Here is a 22380-nt window from a genome sequence, read left to right as displayed (position 1 = left end):
GTCACCCCTCACCCTTCAGATACCACCGACCTCCCCTCAAAATTCCAGGACTTCTTTCAGGGAAAAGTGGATTCCATCTACCACCATCTCTCAATGCCTGCCCACCCCCCCCCCCCCCCCATTCCACTCACAATCCAATGTGTGATGGGGTGGGGGTGCTGGGCACTTCACCCCCCCCTGTTCTTAATCCGCCTCAGTGCTCCCTCTCCTCCTTTGCAACCGTCGACGCTCTCCAGGTGGCTAAGCTAGTCACCAAGGCTAAGGCCTCCACCTGCTCCCTTGACACCTTACCCACAGTCCTGGTCAAAGCCGGCCTACCTGCCGTGTGCCCTACCATAGTGGGAATAATTAATTCCTCCCTGGAATCGGGAAGGGTACCCCCCAGCTTCAAGACAGCATCAGTCACGCCCATCCTGAAGAAGCCTGGTCTGGACCCAGATGACCTTGGGAATTACCGACCGATCTCCAACCTTCCTTTCCTGAGCAAGATCCTGGAAAGAGCAGTGGCCGCCCAACTGCACCAACACCTGTCCAACTATGAGCTCCATGAACCCTTTCAATCTGGCTTCAGGAAACACCACAGCACTGAGACTGCCCTCACTAAGGTCACCAACAACCTCCTCATTGCCTCCGACTCCGGTCACATCAGCCTCCTCATCCTCCTGGATCTATCTGCGGCCTTTGACACGGTCTCCCATTCCATTCTCCTCAACCGCCTCTCTGACCACCTGGGTGTTACTGGGACCGCTCTCACCTGGTTCGAGTCCTACCTCACTGACCGAAAACAGTTCATCTCCATCTGCAACTCCACCCCTGCCCCAGTCAACCAAGGTGTGCCGCAGGGCTCCGTTCTTGGTCCACTCGTCTTCACTATCTACATGCTCCCCCTTGGTCACATCATCCGGAAACATGGTATCAATTTCCACTCCTACGCTGATGACACTCAGCTCTACATCAGCACCTCACCCTCCACTCCTCTCCCCTCCCCCCACAGCACCTCGTCAAGGCCTGGATGTCATCCAATTTCCTGAAGCTAAATAGCAAGAAAACTGAGCTCATTGTGGCCAAGCAGTCACTGCTCCGGAAGGTTGGAGACCTCCTCCTTGAAGTGGGCGTCTGCCTAATCCACCCTTCCCCAGAAGTTCGCAACCTGGGCGTCATACTGGACTCCACCCTCTCCTTTCATTCCCACATCAAAACAATAACCAAATCAGCCTTTTTCCACCTCAGGAACATTTCCAGACTCCAGCCATCTCTCTCCGAGTCCGTAGCAGACTCTCATCCACGCTTTCGTCACCTCCCGTCTGGACTATGCAAACTCTGTCCGCATAGGGCTACCCAGTAATGCCCTGAACAGGCTACAATATGTCCAAAATTCTGCTGCCAGGGTTCTCACCCGCACCAAGTCCTGGCACCACATCACCCCCACCCTCATCCACCTCCACTGGCTTCCAGTCAAGTCCTGCATCAATTTCAAGATCCTCCTCATCACCTACAAAGCCCTTCACTCCCTTGCCCCCCGGTACCTAGCGGACCTCCTCCATCCCTACATTCCGCCCCGGAGGCTGCGGTCCTCTGACTCCGGTCTCCTCTCCATCCCCACCACCAACATGCAGACTGTTGGTCCCAGAGCCTTCTCTGTGGCAGCACCCACCCTCTGGAACTCACTTCCTCCAAACATCCGTAGTGCTACATCCCTGCACTCTTTCAAATCCCAACTCAAAACCCACCTTTTCACCAAATTAGTCAATTACTCCGCCTTTTGATTAATATTTTGTTGTTACGTTGTTCCCTGTCCCCCTCCCTTAGCTGTTAAGCGCCTTGGGTCTCCTGAAAGGCGCTATATAAATTTAAGATATTATTATTATTATTATTATTATTATTATTACTGGCCTTGAAAATGAGTCACCGCTGAAAGACGCACCAATGTGTTTCCCGCTGTGAACCACCTATGCACGAATGCATATCCCGTTGTTAAAGGTATATACACACAAATGTGTCTCCCGATGTCAATGGGTTAGCCTCTGGTATGCATGCATGCCATTAGCGTCAGCCACGCTTCTAGGCCTCTTTTCTTTTGGAAAGAATGATAAAAAAAAATATAATTAAAAAACAAATTTAAAATTATATGTAATTTTTTTTGTATTCGACTAAGAGGTTGGCAGTCGACTACGGCTCCTTTCGATCGATTAGTAGACTATTTGACTAATAGGGGTCAGCCCTAGTATGTACCCTGTAGTTCAGTGTGTATATATTAGGGGTGTAAAGGTACACGTATCCGTACCGAACCGAACTGTTTCAGTGTGTACCGTACCGAACGGCTGTGTAGTGTACCGAACGAATACAACGGTATGTTAACCACTAACGACTGCCCACCGGGGGCTGTTTTTTTCCACAATCTAATATAATTATTATTATTTAAAAAAAAGAAATTACAAGTCGATTATTAATTTCAATATAGAATATTCGACAGCCCTACAAGTACAATTAGTTACTGCACACCTTTGAGTGGAACATGGAAAGCCAAACTTTCCCACACTGTACCGAAAACCCATACCGAACCGTGACTTCAAAACCGAGGTACGTACCGTACCGTGGTTTTTGTGTACCGTTACACCCCTAGTATATATACAGTATAAATACCTGTAGTTGGAGCCTCTGGTCCTCAGTTTACTGTAGCTCAGTCCGGCCAGGAAGCAGATGGCCTCGATGGTTTTCCCCAGTCCCATCTCATCTCCCAGAATGCCCCCTGCCTGCTGACAGTGGAGCTCCCACATCCACCGCACTCCTGTCTGCTGGTACCTGGAACACACCCACATGCTTTACTTCACACAGGGGCCTTCAACTCAGGTCACGTGGGTCTTGAGATTGTACTCAAATGTAAAATATATAATAATAATAACAACAACAACAGTTTTCTTCTGTCAAATAGAATTAAATCAGCATATAATAATAATAATAATAATAATAATAATAATAGTAATAGTAATAATAATAATAATAATAATAATAGTAATAATAATAATAATAATAATAATAATAATAATAATAATAATAATAATAATATACTTTCTCAGTCAAAATCACTTTTGCTCCTTGGCTCCTTCCTCCTCTTGTGTGACTATTCTATGTTTTATAAGTCACCAGGCGTGCCGTGTGATTTTCATTCTTGTACAAGTGTGCCAGAGCATCATGTTGGTTGAGAATCATGTGAGTTGAGAATCACTATCACAACTGTTCAGATTGACAGGCAGTAAGTCACTTACAATTCACGTATATAACTTCAGCATAGCCTACTTATAACTTTCTTATCAACCTTTTATGAACTACAGAGAGACTGACCTCAAACCAGCAAAGCACCTCAACTATACAGTGTGCTGTTGAATGATTGCTTTATAATCTGTATTATTTCAGGATAATAGTTGACTGACTGCAATAGGGCTGTGTTAAATACTTCGAAGCTTCGTTCGATGGGCATGGGATTCGAATATGAAAATAAAATTCGATTTTTGTGCAAAATCAACTCTGCCTCTCTTTGTTATTTAAGATGAGGTCTGACTCGGCACTGACAGATTTGTGTTCATTGTGCTGCTTTTATAAAGCCTCAAATGACGGCTTACAATATTTCATGAAAGCAAAGTGTTTCGTTTGTCTAAGATTTAAAAAGGTTTAAACTTTACAGCACTGACAAAGTTGAACAAAGTGCTGTACAAGTCCCACAACATAAATATATATAATATATATATATATATATATTTTTTTTTAATAATTTTCTTTTTGTTTTTTTAAGCTTCGAATTAAAATAGAATCTCGGCCCCGAAGCTTCGAATTCCAAAAAAAAACGAAGGTCAGCCCTAGACTGCAATGAGGATGATCTTACAACACTGTTTTTTCTAAACACACAGTGGGGCACAGTGTGCCCTAAATGAAAATGTAGTTCTTCTTTTATGTGCCCTTCCTGATGACTTGTCGTGCAGAAAACTTGTAAGTCGCTTTGGATAAAAAAGTCAGCTAAATGACTAAATGTAAATGTAATGTTCTTCACAGAAAATGAGCCAAGGCCAATGAGTCTCAGGTAAAAAAATAAATACAAATTATTTTTAATTGTATAATTTTCCTTTTAGTAAACTTAAAAAATGGGTCCCACAGACCCGAACACCACACAAGTGTTAAAGGTCATCTTTATGCTAATTTTATCTGTGGAATAAAAATCCAGTATTGACCATTAATTGTCTGTTGGGCTCCTGTCTCCAGTGTGTAACACAACACACTTATCTAAGAATACATTTTTACTGCCAATCATCACAGCGATAATCTTCCATAGCTGAATTTGAATGCACCGATAATTAACAAAAAGGTTTTCCGAGGCTGAACTTTGGTTCAGTAGGTGTTAAGGCTGAGACCACTTATCAATTTATCGTTAATTATCGATAACTGCGTGATAAATACTTTTTTTCTTAAAAAAGAAAATATATATTATTTAACGTTCGTTTGTGTGTGTGTGTAGGTCGTGGGGCAACTACAGCATCGCAAAAACTACAGTGAGTGAACGTGACACACACAAACTAACGTTAAATACGTTTTTTTCTGGGCGGCTGGGTGGCGTAGCAAAGATTGCGCTCGTCACCAATGCAAGAGGCTGCGGTCTCGACTCCCGGAGTCAGCATTGCCTGCGGCTTGGGCCAGTCGTCATACTATCTCAATTGGCAGAGGTAGCGGGTGGAAAGTCGATGGGTGGGGATTGGATGTTGTGGACAGCGAATCCTACAGGTCGGTTGGGTGACGCCTGTACAGCAGAGTCAGGAAGTATCGGGGGCAGCGTGAGCCTCCCACGCGTTACACCTCGCCACTGAGAGACCGCGCTGTCTGGTGAAAAGATGCGACAGGCTGCCTCCTCGTGTACCGGAGGGGACACGTGATGCAAGGCTTCTATCCTCACTACAACCGACCAGTGGGAGGCATAGTCTAGCAACGTTCAAGATATGGGAGGGGAGAATTGAAGGGAAAAGAATTGGCGATTTTTTAAGAAAAAAGTATTTTCAAGTTTATTTTTTTGTACACATGCTAAATAATTTTAAGAAATAGATATTTATCGATAATTTCCCCCCGATTTATCAATTCTTCCAAATGGCATATAGTCTCAGCCTTAGTAGGTGTTGCGTAACGACGACTTCCAATGAATCAGGTTCCACTTACTTGAAGAGTTTCCTCCAGAGGAAACCGGGCACTTTGAATCCCTCGTCAAACTCTGCGTCGCTGTCTTCCTCCTCCTCCTCGCCCCTCTCTCTCTTCTCCTCCCTCACTCGTATACGCTCTCTCCTCCATCTCCTGTTGGGAGTGTGGTACGGTCATCCAGGTGTCAGACAGAGGCATGTTTCTCTAGTCTTTCCCCATATCAGTCTGCAACAAGGTCTCAGGTACATAATAGGGAGGTCTAGTTACGTCATTGCCGTTTTTCGTGTTCCACCCTCTGTCCAACGCAATTTATTTCCCCATTGCCCATTTCTAAATAGTCTTGTTTAAAACAAATAAAACATTCACATTTGCATGGTGTACCTTTCTGTGCTTATTCATCCACAATCTATAGCTCAACATGAAAATATTTGCAATTAATCATAAAAAGAAAAATCGCCAAATTGTATTTCAACCAAAAATGCTTGAACAATAATAGTGATAGAAGGGAACTCATTTTGTGCAAAAATGGAAAGCTTTTCAATTTCCATGCGGTAGAATTGTTACAATAGCCGATAATCCATTTTCCCAATGATAAATCCCTATACGAGTGGAACAATCGGTGCCGTCAGACTACACCTCCCTATATACATTATGTTATAGCCATAAGTAATATATTTAAGTCTTGTATAAGTAATATATTTATGTTTCGTATTTGGCAAGACTAGTATTTGGTTGTTTGTTTGATTTGTGTTTTAATTATTTCCCTTACCTCTGTGATGTATAATATATCGTCGGTCTCTCTTTTAAAATTTGTATTACATTTTCTTTGTCCCCTTTCCCTGTTACCCTTCAAGAGACCCTTCTGTCCTCTTGCCAGGCCGTCATTGTAAATAAGAATTTGTTCTTAATTGACCTGCCTGGTTAAATAAAGGTCACACATATTTAAAAAAGTCCAAAACAAACAGCGCGACTCGGATTCGAACCAACAATGATTGTGGTTGTGGGTGAGTGCTCTCACCACTATATTAAAGATACATACACAGCAAATACTATGGTTTGTTTTAACATTTAATGGTTATGGTTAAGATATAAAGTTATGGTTAAGGCTAACGGTTACGACAGTTAGTTAGTTTAAGGTAACCGTGTTGTTAAGGTTAGGGTTTGGGCGAGGCTAATGGAAAAGTGTGTCTCGTAGTCTTGAGGTAAAGGCACTTGCTTCCCATGGGAGCGCCCCAGGTTCGTTCCCCAGCAGGGGAGCTCAGACGTTTTCTGAAAACGTTAAAAGTCAAACATTTTTGAATATGTACTTGCTTGTAATACGTACACATTGTACATTTTCATAAATCAATATATTACTTATGGCTATAGCATAGGGTGCAATATGTACCTTTTTCCTGTGGTTGATTAGCTAGTACATATTTTAAGTGAGATGGGGCTGCTCTCAGGCCCACCGCAAATATGAGCTCCTAAATGGATACAAAAACACATGAAGAGTGGTCCTCATCTATGCACACAGTCCTAGATCAACTGTGCAACTTGCCCGGTCCGGCCTGCAGGGAACAATGTGTTACTATGATCCTCATCATGCAGTCATGAACATATCTACATCTCTCTCCTAAAGCTAGAAACCAGACAACCAAGGTTGCAATCAGATCTGGAATTTCTAAACTCCAAGCCAAATTAAAGATAATAGAGGATTCTGCTGACATAAAAGTTGGATATAATTAGAAGAAATTCCACATCACTTTTAATTCTAACTTGATTTGGGGGGAAAAGGTGACTAGCTTTAGAGATTTAGCTCTCATTTCTCATTTCTAACCCTAACTTTCTATCTTAACCCTTTCACTATCACACTACAAAGGGTTAACGCTTTCACTACCACACTACAAAGGGTTAACACTTTCACTACCACTACAGAAGGACAACCCTTTCACTGCCACACTACAAAGGGTTAATGCTTTCACTACCACACTACAGAAGGTTAACCTTTCACTACCACACTACAAAGGGTTAACGCATTCACTCTCACACTACAAAGGGTTAACGGTTAACAGTCTGTAGTGTGGTGGTGAAAGGGTTAACCTTCTATAGTGTTTGTATCAGGGTGGGTGTCTTGGCCTAGACCCCCGCCCCCCCCCCCCCCCCCCCCCAGCACAAGCGTTCTTAGTTTTGCACTGTACCTTTTGGGATACAAAATATAACAAATATATTACGTATGGCTATAATATAACGTATATTCTGTACCCTTTTTCCCGCGGTCGAGATTCCTACTTTATTTACGCTTTCTGGTGAGACCGTGTTGGTCAAACTATGGTGGAGGAGGTGAACATTCAGAGTGTGTTACTGCTAGAGAGCGGAGGAATATTTCCGGTAAAAAAGGGAAATGTAAAGCAGAGCAGGCTTTAATGGAGCAGGAGAGTAGAGTAGAGTAGAGTAGAGAGAGGGCAGTTAGAAGCACAGTCGTCACACCGGCGAAATGAAGATTGATACAGACAATTAGTAACGTGAGCTCCCCAGAAAGGTGTGAGAGAAGGGGATAGGAATCCATCTTCATTTGGGCCTGGTCCTGTCACCACGGAGCTGCTGCTCCTTTAGCCGGGCCTGAGAGACCACACTCTCTAATTAAGTCAACACTAAGCATTGGTTCAGTTAATTACACTTTTCTCCCTCTCTCTCTCTTCTCTCCACCCCCCCCCCCCTTTGTATTCACCCCTCGCCAACACCAAGCGCCCCCCCCCCCACTAATAATATTACTCCTCGTATGAGCTAACGCGCCCCACCATCCGAACCCTGTCACACAATGCTGCTTGAATTGACATTCCGTCCCTATAGTGGGGAGAGAAAGGACACATGCCAACACAATTTATTTGGCGGCTATAAATATGAAATCTCATTAGGGCTGCTCTTCCATTAATTTGAGCATTAAGAGTGAGTGAGTGTATAAAACCATGTGCAGGGGGATAATTAGGCCAGTGTGAGAGCAGAGAGAGAGAGAGAGAGAAGAGAGAGAGAGAGAGAAGAAAGAGAGAAAGAGAGAGAGAGAGAGAGAGAGAGAGAGAGAGAGAGAGAGAGAGAGGGGGGAGAGAATTTGCTTAGTCAAGAAACAGCTGCCAATCTCATCTGGGATTAACTGTCGCCCTGCACCATGGTGCAGCGTGGTAACCTACAGCTTTCCTCTTTATCTAAGTGGAATAACAAAAACACAGCAGCAAAACTATAATTACAAATGTGCTCAATGCTTAACACTTTCAGTGCCAGCAGGGGGCGCACGATTTAGTGCTTGAATGCCCACCATCCACTTCAATGTTAGCGTTAATAACGCCTAATCTGTTTAAAATTATGGCTATGTGTCTAATCTGCCCGTCGCTTATCAATGACTCGTTTTCCAGTCAACATCGTGGAAGCGGATTGTTTTTTTATCGGTTCATTTTCGTTTTATAGCATTTTGAAAAGCCCTCGTTTTCAAGGAAAATAAAAAGATTCCATGATAAAAGACTGGAATATTCTAGAATACACAAAAACGTTGTAATTTTTCAGCCTATTTATGAATCGTTTTCAAATAAACGCTAGATTATCTATAGTATATGTGTACGTATGCACGCTGGGGCCGTAAGCTGAAAATCGATTATCTGAGTTCCTCATCAGCGATCGCACACGCGCACACGCGCACACACTAGGGATGGGTACCTTTCACATTTGAACCGATACCGGTACCGGTACCTGTGAATCGATACCGGTACCCAACGGTACCTTTTTTCGGTACTTTATTCTCAAGAAATTTAATTGGCCTACCTCAGTCGTAAAAAAAAATCCAAACTTCAAATAACTACAATTTCGACAGTTTTCGGCTTGTCATTGCTCCGACTGCTTTGTTGTTGAATCAAGTCAAATCCTAGGTAAGCATATATTGTGCGTGTGAACGTTGACATAAAAAAAAAAAAAAAAAAAAAAACGGTTTCTCACTTGATTCGATACTCGGTAGTACCGACGTGTTTCGGTTCGGTGCCTCAAAAGTACCGAATTCGGTACCCATCCCTAGCACACGCACACAGGACAAGTTGATATCTCAGCGAATACAACTCTGATTATCCCAAGACTGGTAAAATAGATTCCTTACCTCAGATCAGATGTTCTCCAAAAAGATCATTCCAATTCCTGATCGCCATTCCAAATATCGATCGTTTTTATTGATCCAACGCTACATACTGTACATAATGTATTCCACGCTGTTCTGAGGGTCCACAATGAATCAGACCGGCTCGGGTTACATGCCTGAGAAGTAAAATGTGGATTCCGGATTTTTCTTTTCTCATCCATTTTCATTGAGTCCATTCCAAAATGGTACATTACCATCTGGGAGACGATAGGGGGCGGTTTTTTCACATCTGAGCTCCTACAGGGGCTGCATACCAACGGGAGACTCGGTTGATGAAATATGAATTCAGATCGCTAATAAAAAAATAAAGCGCTAATAAACGTTGTGGGCATTCAGGCATTGGGCTAATAAAACGTGATATGACGTGATGGGCACTGAAAGTGTTAAAGGACAAATCTTTTTTCTTCTTTTTACATCGCACAATTTCTGGGTATACTGTGGGACACGGACTGTTGCCAATTGCTGGAGAACTAACGGCGGGTGAACTTGAGACTATCTGACTCTTAACAATAAACACTGCACGGACTATTGTTACTACTACGGTTTGGACCATGTATACCATCATCACTATTACTACTGTCTGATTTAATCTTGCCACCCACTACTGTTCACTACTAGTACTGTTATCACTATTATCATTATTACTTGCACGTTGTTTTGTTGTATGTATATTGAACATTTTTGTTGTTTACACTTGTTTACGTACTTGATTTTCTATTTTATACTTATATTATACTTATTTTATACTTATCTATTTTATCTAGCACACTCTCAGGAGCAAAACAGAAAGAAGCATTTCATACAAAAGTATTCTGTATTTCTGTATGACAACTAATAAAGAAACTTGAACTTGAAACTTGTTCTATGTTCTATTACCTTTCTTCAAGGGTTATAAGTAACACTTAACTTGATGTGTATGCCTGTATTCTGAAAGAGCAAGACTCGCAGATCGAAGAGCTTTTTGCAGCGTTCTCATCCCCTCAGAACTAGGGTCGGGTACCGTTCACATTTTAACCAATACCTAAAGTTTAAATATCAACATTATCTGGCCATCCTCAGTAAATACTATCAAACTCCTCTGACCTCATCTGGTCTTCCCAAAGTGCGTGCACACACACACGCAAAATCATCTTAATGATTTTAGAATATTCAAATGAAGTTAGATGTTTATTATCATCAACTATATAGTAGGGATGCACCGAATATTCGGCCACCGAAAATTATCGGCCGAAAATGGTTAAAAAAGGCACTTTCGGCCGAAAGGGTTTTATCACCGAAAAAATATCACAGAATGTCAAAGAACAGGGTTACGATCGTAACGTGTCCTGCGTTCTACAACCTGTGATAACTCCTCCTGCGAGTCGCACTGTTTCTATGTAAACTCCGCGAGCAACACATCCAATAAATGCGTCTTTAACATGCTTTATATCCTCGCCATTACTATACGACAGGGTTCGAAATTAACGGGGGCTTGGGGCAAAATGCCCTAAAAAATTTACCAAATGCCCTCGAAAATCAGTTAAGGGGGGCAAGAAAAGCCCCCAACAGTATTTGCCCCTAATAATATGTGTGTGTGCGAACCGGAAAAATCATTTACTTGCAAGTGTGCGAGACAGACGAGTGAAGATTACAAAACAGCTCCGCTGTTAATAGTTCAGATTGAAACTGGACTGAAATTCAGTTTTTGGGTGGAATGTTTGTTCCAAGGAGGGAGGGAGGCGGGGCCCGCTGCGTGTTACAGGCACTTGAGGATGCGAACACAGACAGAGCGCTCTGCTTTCATCAAGCATTACACTGCTATCTTAACGTTAGCAAGCTAAGCATCTGCATAGCGCGACCTGTGTAACGTTAAGTAACTTGTGTTCGATCGGGGAAAGACCATTCCATTTGTAACACAACTCCAAAGAATAACATCCAAATCCAATCCCGATGCGCATTTCCTTCATTCCACAGCGCTGAGCGCGCAAACGTATTTCATTGATCGATCTGGCCAGAGCCTACTCACAAACGTTGCGTGTGTGGGGTTTTTCATGTATCAATTTGAAACAAGCCTCTTGACTGTTGGAATTAGGGATGTTAAAAATAAAATAGCTAATAATATTATTCAATATTAGACATTCATTGATCCAGAGACAACCGGTTATTCGTAGATATATCAAGACAACAACACAACTTGCCCTCAGGGACAATAATATTTAATCTATTTAGATAGAGTATGTATGTATTATTTACAGATAATTGAAGGTACCTCAAAACATGAAACCAAGCCATGATGTCACACATCGTGTGTGTGTGTGTGTTACTTGAACAATTGTCACTGTGCTCCTAAATTTCTGTGTGCTCCTAAATTTGTATTTAGATTTTATTTATTAACATTTTATTTAGGAGCACATGTGCTCCTTGGGAAAAAGGTTAGCGTAGAGCCCTATATATGGAGACATTAACATTAGTTATCAAACATAGGGACGAAGACTGTAAAAAAAAGTGTCAACAATGTTTTATAATCTTTATGTTAATTTTCATTATAAAAATGTTGTGCCCCCGAAATACAAAAAAAGCCCCCGAAAATCAATTAAGGGGGGCAAAAAAAGCCCTTGAAAAAATTATGTTAATTTCTAACCCTGCTATACGCGGTTAAACACCTTTTAAACTAACGTTAGCGTTAAGCTAGCTAACAACTAGGGCTGTACCGAATGCTTCGATCATAATGTTGACATTCGAATTCTAAATCAACATTCTAATTTTTTATAAAATATATATATATTTTTTTTTAATGTCATCTTTTTTTTTGTGTCTATTCAATCTGTTAAACCAATGGGGGTTTTCTTCACAGTTGCAGTTAAAGATTAGGCTACACTAATATTATAATATTATACTATAATAAGACGTCACCATCACTTTCATACCAACCGTGCCCTTATTGGATTTTTTATGTTGACGAAACTGATGAGTTATATTCATTAAAGAAAGTTGATTTAATAAAAGAAAAAGACTAATTTAATCAGATTAATAACTTTATTCAAATTGGGGATTTACCGGTAGTTTATAAAAAATAAAAAATAAATATTTTTTGAAGTAGATTTTTTTTATAGACATTCGAAGCGTCGTTCGAATACTTCAATCGAAGCTTCGAATGTTAAAAAATGACATTCGGTACAGCCCTACTAACAACGCTTCCATTCCTCACTTTCACTAGTCTCTCTTAAGCTACGTCATCCCCCCCAAGAGTCACGGAAGATGTGGTAAATACAAGGCCTTCCATGTAGGCTAGAACGCTGTGAATTATGACAGTAGCCACTACAATAACATCATTAAGTCTGCTATAAGCTATTCTCCCTCTCGCCTGTGTGTCTTTATGCAGATCTTTATGCAGTTTTAAAGCACCTTGGCTTTGTTCTGAATGCACTTTGTTGTAGTTATCCTACAGAGAAAAGAAAATGCACTTGACTTTAATGCACATTTTGTTGTATGCAAAGAGAAAATGTTTAAATTGTACAATCTTTCAGCAGTCAGTATGGAATTAATGTATGCATTCAAAAGTGCTGAATAAATGTTTTATGGACCCATAATAGTGATTATTAATATTATTAATTCGGTTTTGGCCAACTGTTTCCTATTTTCGGTATCGGTTTCGGCCAAGAATTTCCCATTCGGTGCATCCCTACTATATAGTATAGCCATTAGACGCAGCCCTCTGTAGCAATGCCAACGCTAGATAGATAGGTATCCGTCACCTTGTTTGTAGAGCTATAACTATATTCTATATTATAGCTATGGATACAATACTATGGCCCATTTGACATCACCTATCTATCGTTCAATATGTGAAAAATAATGGATTTTTCCATCCATACATTCCCATGTTATACCGTGGTGAATATAAGTACCGGTATGGTTTTAGAGCGGTCTAGTGTAATTCATGAAATGCTGAGTCATAGCCCTATACGTCAATTCCACTATAGACGTTGCCATTTCTTGCCAGTACACGCTATTATTCCAAAATCAGATCTATATCATAGGTATTATGTTCCATCATGAATGCATGAAAGGGGGGAGGTCGTTTCTGTTTATTTGATTGTCAGTAACGGCATTCGTATTGAACACTAAAAACGCTTATCAGCCCGATCGGTATAAAAGCATTGCAGGATCAAGCTAAAATTTACGTCAGATCGTTCTTACCTGTGATCGGGAGTATTCCAAAAATAATATTCCAATTGTTTGATCGCCATCTGGTACATCCAATGTCCATTTGGCCCACGGCATAATCCACCACAACATATGGATCGGGGATATTTGACGTGCTTCAATGGAACCAGGAGAACGGCTGCCCTCGCCCAAGGAAACATAAAACCGGAGACGTTTGGCCATTACTCAGGCCAAGATACAAGGTTGCACCGTGGCGACCTCAGACTCATTCCCTATGGTAACAACAGGCTCCCTGTGTGGATAATGAATAAAAATATCGAAAAAAGAAAAAACGACCCAGAAACGACTTAAGTCGTTTTTGGCACTGAACGACATGGGCCCAGAAATTACTTAACTCGTTTTTGGCACTGAAAGTGTTAAAATAATTGAACATAGAGAGAGACAGACAGGCTTAACCCCCCTTTCCTCACTATTGGAACTCCAAACTGAAACTGATGTCGCAGAGTGTGAGCGTTTCCAGGGTTAACTTAGCTTAGTTAGAGTTAGCTAACGTTTGTTAAGGTTTTTACTGCGACGAGGGCATAAAAGGAATGGCGAGGATGCAAAGCATGTTAGACGCATTGGACCCATTGCTTGTAGGGTTTTCACAGCACATAGAAACAGTGCGACTCGCGAGAGGAGTTGTCACAAGGCTGTTTAACGCAGGGCTGGAGATCTAGATGTCAGCTTCTAAAAAAGGTCCGTGCTGCTCTGTGTCTATTATGAAATGACAATTGCGTGTCATTGATGGTCCGTGTTGGTCTGTGTCTATTATGAAATGACAATTGCGCGTCATTGAAGGTCCGCACTGGTCTGTGTCTAATCTATTATGAAATGACAATTGCGCGCCATTGAAGGTCCACGCTGGTCTGTGTCTATTATGAAATGACAATTGCGCGCCATTGAAGGTCCACGCTGGTCTGTGTCTATTATGAAATGACAATTGCACGTCATTGGAATTCTGATTATTTTCTAACTGGGCAGGTACGGAAATGTGGCACCGATTGATCTAACATGAATCGGTACTCGGTAGTACCGACATAATTTGGTCGGTACTCGGTACCCTTAAAGGGGAGATGAAGCGTTGAACAATATGAGCCTAGTATGTTTGTTGTGTACCTTGGGTAAGACAGGGTCCTATAATCAAATGTGAAATCCTGCTTATTTGTCTGAAAACTCAAATGTAATTTCCCAGTTTTCACCATGGGCGGCGCCATTTTAGAGTTAGCTAGACGGTGACGTCACCGTAGTTGTTGGGCTGGCTTCTGGTTTACACTGCTGGTTACCTACCTAGTAAACATCGAGTGTCTTGAAAGTCGGTCAGTAAATTGTCAACCAAATGTAACGTTACCTACCGAAAAAATATATATTATATAATTATACTTGTAGTTGTATTATCTGCGAGACATCGCCATTCGCCACCACGCAACAAGTCAAACAGCTCCACTGTCTGTGTGTATACTCTGCTTTGGTCAAATCACATTCAAGTATTAGGTATCGGTTTCCTTTTTTTCCTCCCTCAATAATATTATGTTATTTATGTACGTTATCATTATGTAAACAAATGCACATATGGATTGTTTGCTGCAACGTTTCTGAATGAATTTAAGCATTAATAAATAAGCAGAGAATTAAATTAGATGTCTATAACATTTGTGTTTTTAATTAGCATAGCCTAAATAAATATGAATTCAAGAAGTTAAATACTGAATTAACGACACATATTTATTAACACTTTGGGTGCCGGGAAACGCTTAAACACGTCATTCCCGGCCATGCTCAAGTTGCCGAAGACGCTTTACAGCGTCTTTGATATCAATATTTCAAAAATCTGGGATCGGATTCATATGTCCCCTCCGCTGGCCTGAGATCCACCAGGAGGACCCACTGAGCTCTCTGGCGGTTCAGGAGCGCCATCTGGTGGCCGATCGGCGCAATCGCTTAACAGGAAGTGCCGTAGAGGTTGTGCTGGACGGCCGTATTACTTCCGGGCACTCGGTACATGTCCCGGGACTCTGGCTCGTCACACTACATAGCGATCGATTGCCAATAACTCGATAAACAACATGATTTGGACGTATATACCATTATACAAGCTGGAGATGGACCGGGTAAATCTACATCCCATAATGATAAAATGTCTACTCTACGATGATCGCCCAACGGCGCGCGGAGACTGGGGTGAGTTTTAGCGTGTAAAGTTACCGTCTTCGATACTAACTGCTATTATCAACATTTGACCCACATTAGATGATTGGTATAACGCTGCCCACGGAATTATAAACGCCCCCTAGCCCATCCGGTCAACATCAGATGACGTGTAGTAACTTCTAGAAGTACGTCTAGTTGGAATTTTTTATATCGCGCTGATTGCCATAAAACTGTATTGCATCATCAATATAATGTATTTGGGGCTATAGATCACGTTCTGGAGAAAGCTGCAGAAAGAGATGAAAACATACTTATACATTAGACCATACTTTACTATGAATATGTGAATGAAAAAGTTTAACGTTGCTACACAATGAACAATACATATAGGACTTTGAATGGGCCCTAATAATGGCAATGTAGCAATAGAATTTAAAAAGTTATAGCCCTGCAAAGAAGGGGACTTTCTCTATAGACAAATAGAGCCGGCAACCTACGGTTGATAATGAATTTAACCCATGGCAGCCAAAGTGTTAACAGGCTGAAAGTTAAAACGAATAACAGGCTGAAAAAACAATTAAGACTATTTAATATAGGCTAAACAGTGCGTAAAATATAGGCTAAGCGGTGCGTAAAAGGCAACATTGCAGGCTATAGCCTTCTAAAACAATTGAATATGCTAAACTTCGTTTTAACTTCTTGAATTCACATTTCTTTAGTTTGCAATAATGCAACTGCAAGCCAATGTTCCGAGACATATTACATTTAATTTAAGGCTATTTGAATACACCTTTAGCCCTAAATGGTGGATTCAAATAGCCTAACAATTATACAAATATATAAATATGTCTCGGAACATTGGCTTGCAGTTGCATTATTCAAACTAAAGAAATGTGAATTAAAGAAGTTAAAACGAATAACAGGCTGAAAAAACAATTAGCCTATTTAATAGGCTAAACACAGCACGTAAAATATAGGCTAAACAGTGCGTAAAAGGGACAGCCAGCTGAAGCGTGTGGGCCATACATCCCAAACTTTGTAATCCTGCATCTTTCATGCATTTGACCACGTTTCGGGCATTATCTCGGAGTATGACATGAATCTTTTCTTTCGGAATATGCCACGTCTGGAACATATTCTCGAATGCTGTTGCCAGCGCTGCAGCAGTATGGGAGCCGGAGAACTCTTGGGAATGCAGGACCGCTTTACGGAGTTGGAAGTCTGCGTCAATCCACTGAGCTGTCAAACTCAGCATTGACATGGGGCTGACATCAGAGCTCCAAATATCACTGGTAAACCTAATTGAAGAAACGTCTTCTTTCAGAAGGCTATCAATGTGCGAATACACTGCCTGGTAGAGCTCGGGTACAGGGCAATGTCTGAAAAATACGTGCGACCTGGGAGAGTGTAACGCGGCTCAATGTGACAAGAGTAGCCGTCGGAATCACGATGTTTTCGACTACACTTATGGCTGGTCGTCGAGCCCTATGAATTCCATTACTTTTCATGTGATCACCTTAGCCTTCTGACTATCACCGTTATACGCACATGTGCCCTCTAACATGGTTTGCATTAGTGGCCGCTTTGTTTCCTCTGACTTTTTTTGCGCCAATAATAACGAGTTGAGTTCACCATGTAGGCTGTGCTTCATCTCAATATTCAGCCGAATGCATGAATGCTGAGTCTGGCATCAGTTTGCTTACATCAAACACAATGAATGGTTTTGTTACACACGTATTATTATTCTGCAGTATTATTAATTTGGTCAAATGTCGTGGCCTCACACGGTGCCAACTGCAGGTCTCACCATCTCAAAGATGACAGAGCATACATATGCAGCATCCCCCTGTTGGGGTTGCTCAATGCTGTAAAATATTACATAAATGTTTTTTTATGAACAACGAATTCAGAACCGGAAGTTAGGAACCGGTTCCTATTAGAACCAGTTCTCGGTGCCCAACCCTAGCAACCAGGCAAGGTGCCGACCTGCTCATCGGGAGCAGTTAGAGGGATAAGTGTCTTGAACCCGGGAACCTATTACCAGACGGCCGCTCTACCTACTGAGTCACTGTTGTCCGACTCGTCCCCCATTATAAGTTCATGTGTGCTCATGAAAATGCCTTTAGTTCCAGAACTACATCTTGTTTTAACACTTTGAGTGCCAGCGACGAGATTTCTCGTTAGTTCATGCCAACCGTTGAGTGCCAGCCGACGAGAAATCTCGTTTTTAATCGTTATTTTTTTTATGATCGATTTCCATACATTTTTCATCAATCTAGCCTCACGTTACCAGTGGGGATCTGTCTGAGCTCGAACAGGGAAAATACCGCCCCCTATGGTCTCTCCGGACGGTACTGCACCGCATTGGATTGCACTGAATGCAACGCATGGGGAAAAAAAGAGTCTGGAATCCACATTTTAGTTGTCAGGCAAGTAACCGGAGACGATCCCAGTCATCGCCCACCATCAGAACAGCGTGGAATATGTCTTTCGAACACCCAGTGTTGGATCAATAAACGCGATAGATATTTGGAATGGCGATCAGGAATTGGAATAATCTTTTTGGAGAACATCTGATCTGAGGTAAGGAATCTATTTTACCAGTATTGGGATAATCAGAGCTGTTTTCACCTATATATCAACGTGTCCCATATGTGTGTGTGTGGCTGTGAGTGTGTGTAGCTGATCAGGAAATAAGATAATCGATTTTTCAGCCCGCTTCTATAGCGTGCATAAGTACACATATACTATCGATAATCTAGTGTTTATTTGAAAACGATTCATAAATAGGTCGAAAAATTACAACGTGTTTTGTGTATTACAGTAAAGCGTGATTCCTGCAGAATAATTTTTTTCTTCTGAAAGTTTAAAAAACAAGCGTTTGGGGGGCAGGTGGCGCACGGAGATTACGTTCGTCACCAACACCGGGAGACACTGGATTCGCCTGTTCGAATCCAGCTCCCGGCGTTGCTATCAGCTTGGCTGGCCTCTCACACTGATACAATTGGCTGTATCAGAGGGTGGGAAAGCTGAAGGGTGGGTCCTGGGCGTTGTGGACAGCGACCCCTACAGTTCGGTCGGGGCGCCTGCTCAGCAAGGGTTGGAACTAAGGAGAGATAGTGTGGCCTCCCACACGCTACACTCTCCCCGGTGAGAACCTGCGCGGCCAGGTTGGCCTGCCGGCAGGCTGCACATGCGTCGGAGGAAAGCATGTGACAGTCTCCGGTCTCCCGGACCAACAGTAGGGGAAAATACGCAACAACCAGGAAGGGTGGGATGGGAGAAAAATCGGGAAAAAGGAGGGGAAGAAAGATAATAAAAAAAAAAAAACGTTTTTCAAAATGGTATAAAACGGAAATGAACCGATTAAAAAACAATCCGTTTCGACAATGTTGACTGCAAACAAGTCATTGATAAGCGACGGTCGTATTAGACACATAGCCATAATTTAAGATATAGTTTATGCATTCACAAATGTGAGCGCTCTGTCATTGAATAGAGCGTTGGCACACAACGGGGTATATAGGACTGGCACGGCCGGCACGGAAAGTGTTAAGGCAAGGAAACTATAAAAGAAGGAAGGGTCATCATGTCACACTGTGTAGCGCATGAACGCAGATTGGTGCCAAGTGTGGAAACTTTCAGTTCTGCCGACATTGAGTTGAATGGGATCAGCCGTCTCCTCGTTTATGTCATTGTGGTTTATTACCTCAGATGTCAGAATCATCGGCAATGTGTTGCATTGTTAACACTTTGAGTGCCAGCAGGGGGCGCACGATTTAGCGCTTGAGTGCCGGCGCTGTAGTCAATGGGAGGGCGAGCACATTTGCGAACGCATAAACTATATGTTAAATTATGGCTATGTGTCTAATACGCCCGTCGCTTATCAATGACTTGTTTGCAGTCAACATTGTCGAAACGGATTGTTTTTTTTACTCTGTACATTTCCGTTTTATACCATTTTGAAAAACGCTCGTTTTTTTAAACTTCCAGAAAAAAGGTGATTCTGCAGGAATAGCGCTTTAGTGGAATACACAAAACACGGTCATTTTTCGGCCTATTTATGAATCATTTACAAATAAACGCTAGATTATCGATAGTATATGTGTACTTATGCACACTAGAGAAGCGGGCTGAAAAATGTATTATCTTATTTCCTGATCAGCACACACACACACTCACTCACCCACACATATGGGACACGTTGATATATAGGTGAAAAAAAACTCTGATTATCCCAAGACTGGTAAAATAGATTCCTTACCTCAGATCAGATGTTCTCTAAAAAGATTATTCCAATTCCTAATCGCCATTCCAAATATCGATCGCGTTTATTGATCCAATGCTGGGTACTGGAAACGCATATTCCACGCTGTTCTGCAGCTCGGCAATGAATGGGATCGTCTCCGGTTACATGCCTGACAAGTAAAATGTGGATTCCGGACTCTTTTTTTCCCATCCATTTCATTCAGTCCAATCCAATGGGTGCAATACCATCCGGAGAGACGATAGGGGGCGGTATTTTCCCTGTTCGAGCTCAGATAGATCCCCAATCATAACGTGAGGCTAGATTGATGAAAAATGAATGGAAATCGATAATAAAAAAAATAACGATTAAATAACGAGATTTCTCGTTCTTGGCACTCAACGCATGGCATGAACTAACGAGATTTCTCGTGGCTGGCACTCAAAGTGTTAACTAGCTAACATTAATTGGTTGATGTATATTTCCTCAAATAGCTTGTATATTTTTCTTCTCCATGCATCCCTCATAGGCTTCAATACTAGAACTGGCACCAAGCAGAGCATAGAACGCTGGTAATCTGATGTGATGACTTCCTTCTTTTATATTTTCCTTGTTTCAACAGTATTCAACAGGAGATGTTATTTAAAGCCACATTTACCTTATTCTCAGTTTGTAGAACTCCACGTTTCCATCATCTCTGCACCCTTTCTCCTTCCCCTTCTTCCCAGCATCCACCTCTTCGTCGTCCAAGCTGTCGGGCCAGTACTCCTCATCGCTCTCCCCTTTCTTCTTCTTCTTCGCCTGCTTCCTCCCTCGTCTCCCGCTCTCCTCGGCGTAGGGCCTCATATCGTAGTCTTCGTCGTCGTCCTCGCCGAAACCCTCCTCCGCGTCGTCCCTGGCCTCCCGCTCGGGGTCCCTCCACTCCTCGTCGTCGGGCAGGTACTCCGACCCCTCGCTGTCCGTCCCCTCCCCGTCGGCCCGGGGCCTCCTCCTGGGTTTGGGGAGCTGCGCCTCGGGCTTGGCCCACGCCTTGGGATGGGCCCTCAGAGCGGTGACCTGGAGCTTCCTCATGCGCTTGTTTAGCTTCCTACCCTTGGAGGAGGAAGAGGAGGCTCCGTTGGATTGCTTCTTCCCGTCAGGGCTGATGACACCCACGCCCTTCTTCTTCTTCTTCTTCAGTGGAGCGGGCCTCTTCCTGTCCGTGGCCAGCTTGGCCTGGTCGCTCAGGTACTGGTCGAAGGCGGAGTTCTCCGCCAGCATCACCTTGCGAGGTTCCTTCTTCTTCTCCACCTTCGGGGGGATCCGCGTTCCGAACGGAGTCATGTGACCCGTCCGGATGAGCTCCTCCCACTCAGTCTCCTGCGCCGGCATGAGCATGCTGCCCAGCGCGGACGGACAGGGCTCTGCTGGAGCACAGGGTTAGATGGTGATTGCATTCATAATATGCCTCACATTCATAAGCAGACGTCAAAGGACCGTGCGAGGTGCCGACCTGCTCATCGGGAGAGCAGTTAGAGGGTTAAGTGTGTCTTGCTCAAGGACACTTCGACACGCTGCCCGGGAGGCGTGTATCCTTTCTGCAACGGAATTCGGTTTCCGGGTTCCTCTGATTGGCCGCAACCCCCACGTGACCCGCCCCCCTATCCACCGCTCTGCCGCTGCAGCGCGCGGCAGAGCGAGCGGCCGCGGACTCGCTCGCTTCCTCAATTTATACGCATGGAAGTATTGACTGAATGAATGAATGAATGAAAACTTTATTTAACAGATTGCAGAATGGGTACAATACAGTACGGCTCAATACAAACAATTGTTAAGGGGATGCAGACCTGAGAAAGACGTTTGTCTTGTTTACATCAGGGTCCCCCATTTTCAATTCATATAGAACGACGTCGACTACGCCGTAACAAATCATTAAAAACATATACTGTTAACTGGAATATGTTGTGCCTTTACACATATGTTGGATTATGTAATTGGTTTGTCATGACAAACAAATAAAAAAATCGCGATTTACCCGCTGGCTACAACAACACTCAGTGACTGCATGTAGTCAGAGCCAGAGCTCAGCGATGCCGCTCGCGGCAGCACATTCTCGCCGCGGGCTGAGCTCTGGTGTCCGCTGGAGCAAGCCAGAGACAGCCGGCGATGCGATATTTTATTTGTTTGTCATGACAAACCAATTACATAATCCAACATATGTGTAAAGGCACAACATATTCCAGTTAACGGTATCTTTTTTTTAATGATTTGTTACGGCGTAGTCGTTCTATATGAATTGAAAATGGGGGGCCTGATGTAAACAAGACAAAAATCTTTCTCAGGTCTGCATCCCCTTAACAATTGTGTGTATTGAGCCGTACTGTATTGTACCCATTCTGCAATCTGTTAAATAAAGTTTTCATTCATTCATTCATTCATTCATTCAGTCAATACTTCCATGCGTATAAATTGAGGAAGCGAGCGAGTC

At 42.6% G+C, this 22380-nt stretch overlaps 1 protein-coding gene across 2 annotated transcripts in view; it reads right to left on the bottom strand.

The window, feature by feature from the left end:
- The window catches only part of ercc6 (excision repair cross-complementation group 6), a 101841-nt gene that overhangs the window by 65262 nt on the left and 14199 nt on the right, over positions 1 to 22380 (bottom strand). For both annotated transcript variants that reach the window (XM_084321288.1, XM_084321287.1), the window contains exons 6-8: positions 20572 to 21316; positions 5197 to 5328; positions 2644 to 2802 (exon numbers count right to left, since the gene is read on the bottom strand). In XM_084321288.1, the coding sequence (XP_084177414.1) occupies positions 2644 to 2802; positions 5197 to 5328; positions 20572 to 21316 (1036 nt within the window). The remainder of the gene's footprint in view (positions 1 to 2643; positions 2803 to 5196; positions 5329 to 20571; positions 21317 to 22380) is intronic.

Source organism: Notolepis coatsorum (genome assembly GCF_963971535.1).
Source record: "Notolepis coatsorum genome assembly, chromosome: 9".
NCBI lineage: Eukaryota > Metazoa > Chordata > Actinopteri > Aulopiformes > Paralepididae > Notolepis > Notolepis coatsorum.
The sequence above is the reverse complement of the archived record's forward strand: the minus strand, read 5'-3'. Positions and strand labels throughout refer to the sequence as shown.